The following is an 8,402-nucleotide window of genomic DNA, read 5'->3' on the forward strand; positions in this document are numbered from 1 at the left end:
CCAATAGGAAAACAAATTTCGGACCGACAGTGGTCATCAACTTATCAGGGCCAACTTCATCTTACATGCCCTAGCATTTGAGCACTGTCCCAAGGCAGGTCTGCAAAGTAAACTGAGCGCAGCACGACCTGGACGTTCGCGGTAGTCGACAGAAGCTTTAAAATATAGAGTCGCACCCGCCTCCCAACCCTCGAGCCCAAGAAGAGCTAGTGCGCAGTATCTATAACGGAGATCCGTCACCAAACCCCAAAAACCGACCACTAGAAATATTATTATTGTGAATTAAATGTAAAATAGTATAAGAATTGACTTAATTTTACCAAAAAAAAATGTAGTAAAATGGTTTTCGTCGTTGATTACCCGTTGGTTATGGTCAGCACTTTGCTTGCGGGCAAAATTTTGCACTTTTGACGTAGGTCTACGTCTTACGATAAGGTAGCGTGTCATTCTAGAAAATCTAAAATCGAAAAATGGTTAAGTTTCTGGCGTTCGACCAGGAACTATTTTTTGCCGGATTCAACAACACTTGGGAGATTTCTAGTTGCACATTTTTGATTCAATTACTTACTTTATTTTGAAATTGAAATGTATTCTTTATTTATTTTGGTTAGTGAAATATAAAACCAACCAGCTGTTTCTTTAAACCATCCATTTCGCCACTCACTCCTTAAGGTAATTTCTGCAGTACACAATTACTCACACACACATACGGAACGTACCTTCGCCTAATTACCACCAGCTGCTGCTGTCTGCTCTTAATTCTTCCTCAAACAATCAGTACAGCAATGTGTAGCATCCAAACTCGAGCCAGCCAGCCAGCCTGCCAGCCACCAGGCCAGCCATCCGTAGCATCAAAACTCTTGGGCCAAGACTTTGTTTAATCAATACTGCATACAGAGACTTGCAGGGGCACATAACCAATTTCCTCCCGGACGGACGAACGGACGGACCAGGACACCGGAACCCTGTACCAGTTCGGCTTTCCCCGGGGAGTAAGCCCGCAAAGAAGTGCGTGTTTTGCCAACCATTAGAATGTCCCCACCCATCATCGCATCGGTTTCGCCGTTCCGTTTCGTACTGCTGCTGCCTGACTGCAGTCAGTCAGTGGCTGGAAAGCCGAAAGCCAAAACCGTCGGATTTATTCAACGCCTTCAGCGAGGCAGACAATGGAATTAATGAGATTACTTTTTGCGGTTCTTTCATGCCCTCTACTTCACAGTTCACGTCCCACCCCACGCCAACACATGTGTATTTTCTTAGAAATAAATTCGTGGCTGTTCGTTCTCTGCTTAAAATTTTATTACTGCACAATCAAATACAGAGCGTGTGTGTGGTATTTCGCCCTTCTTATTACGGGTGGCACGGGCAAGCAAGCAGTCAATCAATACACTAGATCGCCTAGGGTGGCTTCTTCGGCTGGAATAACCGCCGGTGGTTGGGGTCGTTCGGGTGCCACCGATTCTCCATCATCCACCGGAACGGGTAAACTGAATGGTTTGCGAACGCTGGGATCCCACTTGGTTCCATTGCAGTACATGTAGTTTATTCGGATCAGATCACTGTAACTGAATCCGGTGCGATTACCGAAATCCGTCCGATAATCCCACGGTTGCTAATCAAACTGAAACGTTAGTTCCGCCCGAAACGATCCATTTTAATTTACTTACCAAATTAATCATCGTCGGATAGTAGCCAGCGGAAGTAGCAAAGCGCGAATACATCATCACACTGCCGTAGTCGAACTTCGTTCCGTACACTTCCGATTCGGCGTTGCTCTTCGTCGCAAAGTTAGACTCCACCGATGGCCAATCGAAGGTGGCCGTCTTGTTGATCCAGATGTACTGATCACGATCCGGACGGATGAATTCGTGATGGAACCCGACGGAGTGCATCATCTCGTGCACAACCAAACCGGGACCCTCGGAGAAGCAGTATGGCATCAGGTTGATCTTGTTCCATTTGTTGTTGGTATACCGGCCGGTGTAGGACCAGCAGCCGGTGTTTTTCCGCTCCAAACTGACGTAGTAGATTTCCGTTGTCCGAGGAACGAAGCGGATGCAAGTTTGCGTGTGAAACTGCCAGCGGGCATGCTCGAATAGGAACAACTCCAACTCAGCTGTTGGAATCGGAAAAAATTAAAATCCAATTTAGTTGAAAACAAAACCACCAACTAATAGGGGGCCACCTACTGAACTCATCCATAAACACGTACGGTACGATGGCACCCGGCCAGAGCCGGCTTTGATAAGTCGCCGTTGGCAAGGAGTTGGCCTGCTTAAGATCCGGCAGCATCACATCGAACTGGTAGTAGCTTTGATGCTCGATAGGCCGTCCGGGAAGACCCTCATTGTACCAACGAGCCACCTTGTCTCCGACTTTTCGATTTGGTTTCGTGAAGCTGGTGTCATCGCTGGCTGTGATGGGCCGCTGGCCATATCCGAGTTGGACCCAGCTCAGACCGATGCAAACTACAGCTATCACGAAGCTCAAAAATTGGTACTGTACTTGGCGCATGTCGGACTGATACTGTTGATTTTGTTTCAGACAATCAAGGGAAGAACTCAATAAAATCCGTTTCACTTGTTTAAACAGCTTTCTTTCGTTGGATTCGATTTTTTTATTGGAATAGTACCGTTTGCGGGCGCACTTTAGCTTGGAATTCAAGGCCAGTAGATTGAACACACTCATGTTAACGCCTATTTTCTTAACCCTTTTGTAATTTAATTCCGAAAAAATGGATCCTTTCGATGCTGAATGCTGGTGCTGCTGCTGGTACGCAGGGGAAAGAGGAAAGGGAAGGTTAATATCATTACAACCTATATAGTAGTCCTCATCTCATTCCGGAAGCTGACGTCTGAGCTACTGCCGTTGGAGTTAAGCCAACACGCCAAGCCAAGTGATCCACAAAGTGTGCTCGACGAAAAAGGGCTGGCTGCTGCTTTTGCTGCTTGTTCACGTCGTCGTTGTCGTCGTCCTCGACATCGTGCACTTATTATGTATGTAAATTAGATGTAAATATCTTCCTATTAGAGCACCTCCTTTTGGCAGCGGGTGCGTCGGTTGGTCTTGGCTCCGGTTGAGAGCAAAACGGGAACAGCAGCTAGTATTCGTCGTCGATCCTGAATCCCGGCTGCAGGCGGAAAAGTTTGGTCGGTTCGGTGGAGGTGGCCGGTGGGATGATAAAAGAATGCCGGGTCCACCGGGCTGCTGGCTGAAAGCTAAACTTGAAGGGATAATGTGAAATCAAATTTACATACTGTATTAGGTCGTATCTTGTCTGGAAAGCAGCGAGCTCGAGCTGAAGAAGTATCGAGGAGTAGTATCTCAGCCGGTGTAGCGGACTGATGTCCGCTGAGGGATTTTTCCATTGAGACTTCACAGTTTCTTCCTAGTGCACAGTAAATCCTTGAACTTTAAACTGATTTTTGGTCAGTTTCTAAATATTGTTCTGAATATATTGTTATTTAATATGAAAAACTTGATGCGGTAATAGAACTGATGTAGGACAAAATCGGCTTTTTTATAAAAGACTAAATCTGGGCATACTTGAAAATAAAAGAAACATAAAAAACATGGAAAAGCCGTCCAAATTTGGGCAATATTGGAGATATATTTTGAACAAAACTTTTTCAAAACAAAAGAGCGAAAAAGAAGATAAAAAATGAAGCATTAAAACTAAAAAGAATTAAAAAGAAGCAAAATAAAAATAAAATAAAGACAAACAAAAATGGTTTGATATTTTTGTGCCTTTTTGGGTCGTTCGAATCACTATTCACTTATATTTGTACCATTTTGACGCCATTTATGTACCACTTTTCATCGCATTGAGAGTTATATTTCACCCATTTTTGTATCATTTTGTTAATTTTTTTAATTTTGTTTGGAACCCATCTTTTTTTGTTATATTATAGTATAGTTGTTATATTATAGTTTTTTATTTCTATTTTGTTTCATTTACGTTATTTTTAATAATTTCTTGTATCATTTTGGGCCAGATTTGAATAATTTTCCTTTATATTTGTATATTTTCGAGACTATACTGTATTATTTTTCATATCTGTTAGTTTAGTTCTATCTGGTGCGATAAAGGAATCCTTTTCCTTTGTTTTTGTGGTATTTTTGTGCTATTTTTTGTAAAATTTTTGCATAATTTTTCCATAATTTTTGTATTTTTTTTTCTTATTTTTGTATTATTTTTCATTTTTGTCATTCTATTGGTACTTGGGATTCTTTGTGTCTATTATAGACCCCCCCCCCCCTCTTCTTATAGTTACCCAGTTGCATAGTATTATTTCTATTATTATTATTTCTTGTATCATTTTGTGCTATTTTTGTATCTTTTTCTTCTAATTTCTTGTCTTTAATCCTATTATATGTACTGTATCTACCATCTTGGCGTAGTCTTTGGCCTTTTAGCCATTTGATGTTATTTTTATCGTCTATTGTGGCGTTTTTGGTTACTTCTGATGGCGTATTTTGACTGGCATTTGTTGTCTTTTTTTGCATTTCTTGTTGCTTTATAAGTCACAACTTTATCATAGAACATGTCTCTTTTGACATTTTTGTCACTTCTTTAATATTTTTTCGGCGTGTTTTAATTTTGTTGCCTTTCGTCTTTTCGCCTACTTGTCAGGTTGCCTTTTTGTCAACGTTCCATCCCCCATTCGGTGTCTTTTCATCTTTCTTTTCTCGTCTTTTCGTCATTTTATTGTTATATTTCGACGCCATTTTGACGTCTTTTGCTAGCTCTTTGTTGTCCTTTCTTTGTATTCGTCATCTCTCGCCGTATTTTTGTCATCTTTTCATGGTCTTTTTGCATCTATTCATCTTATTTTCGTAGTCTGTTTGTCGACTTTTAGCTTTTATTGTCGTCTTTTTTGTTGCCTGTTTAGCGCCTTTTCGCTTGCGTTTTGTTATTCTGCTATTCATCTTTTCATCGTCTTTCATCGTCGTTTCACTTTTTTCTATTGTTGTGACAAACAACTTTTTTGCAATTTTATATCATCCTTTTTGTTATTACGATAACAGAAGTGCTGTGCTAGTACTACCTTTCCATTGTTGTTATTGCAAAATTATTGCTTTCAGTGGTTCGGCGGTTGAAAATCTACAAAGTTTTAAGAAAAGATCTGAAGGCAAACATGATCAAGTGTCTCACTGTTGCTCAACGTTGTCAAAAATTAGGGCACTTTTGAATTTTGCAACTTTTTTATGGAATTGCTGTAATACTACTAGCGTAACTTATATAAGCAAACAACCGAGACACCTATGGGAAATCCACTTTCAATTTTTGTTTGGAGGGTTTTTCTTAACAAGTGTAAATGCAAAGCAAAGCAAAGCTTTGGTGCAACATTCTACACTGAAAATTTAACCTTCAGTTTTTTATTCGGCAGACATTGCAGCCAGCTGTTACAGTACACTGTACAGGTCACCTGCTAGGCTAGTGCTACGATCCTATTGACTCTAACAGACTCTCCCATCCGCGATTCGAACATGAGGCGACTGGTTTGTTGACGTACGAGTCAAGACCAGCTGGGAGGTTAGAAAATAAAATAATATATCCGCAAATCGATGAAAAACAGTACTATCGACATTGAAGTGTCCCAATTTTGTTCAAATTTTGTGCACTTGTTTTCTTCGGAAAGCCATGTAGTGGTATTTTTTGATTTGGCGCTGAACAAAAGCGAACCCAAATGTTCTAATATCTTTAGTCATTCTTTTTTGAGTTTGTAACTTTTGAACCAATAAACGTATTTCGATAATTTTGGTATAAAATTAAAGATGCTCTGATGAGATGATAAGAAAAATACAGTTTCCGATGATAAAAAATTTTGGGCTCTCGCAACTAACAGTTTATTTTGAGCACATTATAACATTTTTCATTTGATCCCAAAATTATTGCATAAAGTTGTTCGGTTGTTGGAGAGCTATGAATATTTCAGAAAAGATAAAAACGAAATGATAAATGTAGAATTAATCAAGTGGTTTCGCTTTTTAAAAAAGAAACAGGTACAAAAGAATTGACAAAAATTGGGGAACGTTTGTCATCTGGTTGCAGGCCAAAATATACCACGGACAGCGCCCACGTCCATGTTTGTTTTAAAATTGATACTTTTCGGTGAAAGATTCAAACATTTTCTTATTACGTTTCGGCCTACTTATTTATCAATAGCCGTACCGAACCACTTCATGCATCTATGGTCGTACTGAACTATATACTTCACCAGCAACGATTGTACCGAATCATTTCAGTTTATGACCATATAGAAATATTTTGGTTACCAAAACAAAGCAAACCAAAGCCTAGGTGCTATATTCCGTTTTCGAAACTTGACCTTCTGTTTTTATACGACAAACTTCGCAGCCAGCTGTTAGAGTGCAGAACAATTGCAGACCCAGTTGCTACGATCCTACGGACTCTCACAGCCTCTCCCAGTCGAGATTCGAACATATAACGACTGTCTTATAGGCCAGCGGCATACCTCAAAGCCAACTGGGAGGCTTCGGTTATCTTTATTCTGTTCCAAGTGTTGTTGCTTTATTGTTATAAGTGTTCATCCCCTATAATTTCTGTACATTGTTCTTCAGTTGTTGAGTCTTTTCCAGTGATTCTCTTTGTATTGGATAATTATTTTTCTTCGTTTTACTCATTGGTCACTCTGAATCACACCCTGAAATTCCATCAGTATTTCATATTTTCTTTTGTTTGATTTTTATCTCTCTGTTGTCACAGATTTGTTTCTCTGTCTACCGTATTTTCTTGTTGTTATATTTGTCCCGGTATTTTTCTCGCCTTACGCTTGTTTTAACTAGTTCCTTGCTTAATTATTTTTATTCAAAGTTCTCCCCGCTCCTTTCTTGCTCTCTATCTAGCTTCGTTCTTTTTTTTTTTATTTTCTAGCTTTCGTACCTCTTGTGGGAAGTCTATTTTACAGCCACAAAAAATTGGACCAAGTTTTACTTGTTAATCAACTGTAGAAGACTGACTGTGGTCAGCTGTCAGGTCGTTGAACGTGGTCGGAATCTATACGAGACTGACGATGCACCGAACTGCTCATTCCGTTTCTCGGTATTTTTCTTCACACGCTTTTTGGTGTCTTTCTGGACCCACCGGATTCTCTACCTGGGGATTTTGCCAAGGCGATGTTATAGAATTTTCCAGCCGAGGTTTGTTTGATTCTTGTTCATTTTCAATAAACATATTACTCTTCTTCTGAGTTTTTCTTCTCAATATCACAGTCTCCGTTGATAATCAGTGACGGTCTGTGCACAATTGCATTCTGGCATAATGAATGCGGTGAAAAGGAAAAAAATAGTTCCATACTATTCATTATAAATAGTACTCAAATAGACTGGCAGTTTTTCAGAATCCGATGGAGTTTTAAGAATCTGTTCAAAATGGATCAACATTTTTATCTGCTAAAAATCCAAATAAATGAATAGCTTGAACCAAAAAAAACGAGTACATATTTAAGTACCATCATACTGAATAAAGCCAGCTTTTCGACAAGGATCGTACAAAACCACCTTATTTACCAATGCGTATCAGGCCACTTCATTCCTCTATGATTTTACCAATCTTTTCAGTTAACTATGGTCGTACTAAACCATAAACTTCATTCAACAATGAGCGAACCAAATCGCTAAACTTATCAATAATTGAACCGAACCGTTTCATCCCTCTATGGTCGTAACGAACTTTTTTTAAGCAATGATTTGATTTCAGTCACTGTGCGTTAATGTGCATGTGCTAAACTTAATTTGGTGAAATATTGAACTTTATTCATTACGTTTCGACTTACAGTTTGCGTTTTATTCGGTCATCATCAAATATTTACTTTATTCAACAATAAATGTACCAAAACATATTATTTATCTAAAGTAGAACCTATTCAATTCTATGCCATACCGAATCATTTTATTCGCCAACGGTCGTACCGAACCATTTTATCCATCTATGGTCGTACCGAACCATATACTTTATTGAACAATTTATTTACTTACTTATGTGTTCATGTCCGCCGGTACGGCAGAACAAAGGGATGAAATCAGAGATCTCCACTGCTGACCACCATAGCCATGGCCTTTACCTGTCGCCAAGACAGGTTCTCGTCTACAGCCCGGACGTCGCTGGCTAAGCTGCGTCGCCATGAGCCTCTGCATTGTCTCCTCTGAGACGCACCACGTTTCGCAGACATACGCCAGTACGGATTTAACGTTTGATTTGAAAACTCGGGTTTTCGTATGTGGGGTGATCTGGTTTGAGCCCCAAATGTGTCGCAGACCTGCAAAGGTACTCTTGGCCTTCCTGAACCGTGGGGTTATATTACAAGGCAAGCCTCTGTTTGGTATACTGTCAATAGCTCCATATTAGTTGGATAATCCATAACGATATAAAAATAGAA

The 8,402-nt window shown here is 39.8% G+C and overlaps 1 protein-coding gene across 1 annotated transcript; it reads right to left on the bottom strand.

Annotated features, from left to right (window-relative positions):
• Positions 1-1,381: 1,381 nt before the first annotated feature.
• LOC128732368 (astacin-like) lies at positions 1,382-2,688 on the bottom strand. The gene is made up of 3 exons (XM_053825617.1): positions 2,190-2,688; positions 1,668-2,116; positions 1,382-1,612 (listed from the first exon to the last, which is right to left on the bottom strand). The coding sequence occupies exons 1-3, from the start codon at positions 2,686-2,688 to the stop codon at positions 1,382-1,384; spliced, it is 1,179 nt and encodes a 392-aa protein (XP_053681592.1).
• Between the last annotated feature and the right edge of the window lie 5,714 nt (positions 2,689-8,402).

Source organism: Sabethes cyaneus, chromosome 1 (genome assembly GCF_943734655.1).
Source record: "Sabethes cyaneus chromosome 1, idSabCyanKW18_F2, whole genome shotgun sequence".
Classification (NCBI taxonomy): domain Eukaryota; kingdom Metazoa; phylum Arthropoda; class Insecta; order Diptera; family Culicidae; genus Sabethes; species Sabethes cyaneus.

Excerpts from the sequence above, each read along its gene's own strand:
- LOC128732368 (XM_053825617.1), bottom strand. The coding sequence starts at position 2,688 with ATGAGTGTGTTCAATCTACTGGCCTTGAATTCCAAGCTAAAGTGCGCC. Across the intron at positions 2,117-2,189 it reads CGTGTTTATGGATGAGTTCA|CTGAGTTGGAGTTGTTCCTA; the intron begins GTAGGTGGCCCC and ends CGATTCCAACAG. Across the intron at positions 1,613-1,667 it reads ATCCGACGATGATTAATTTG|CAACCGTGGGATTATCGGAC; the intron begins GTAAGTAAATTA and ends CAGTTTGATTAG.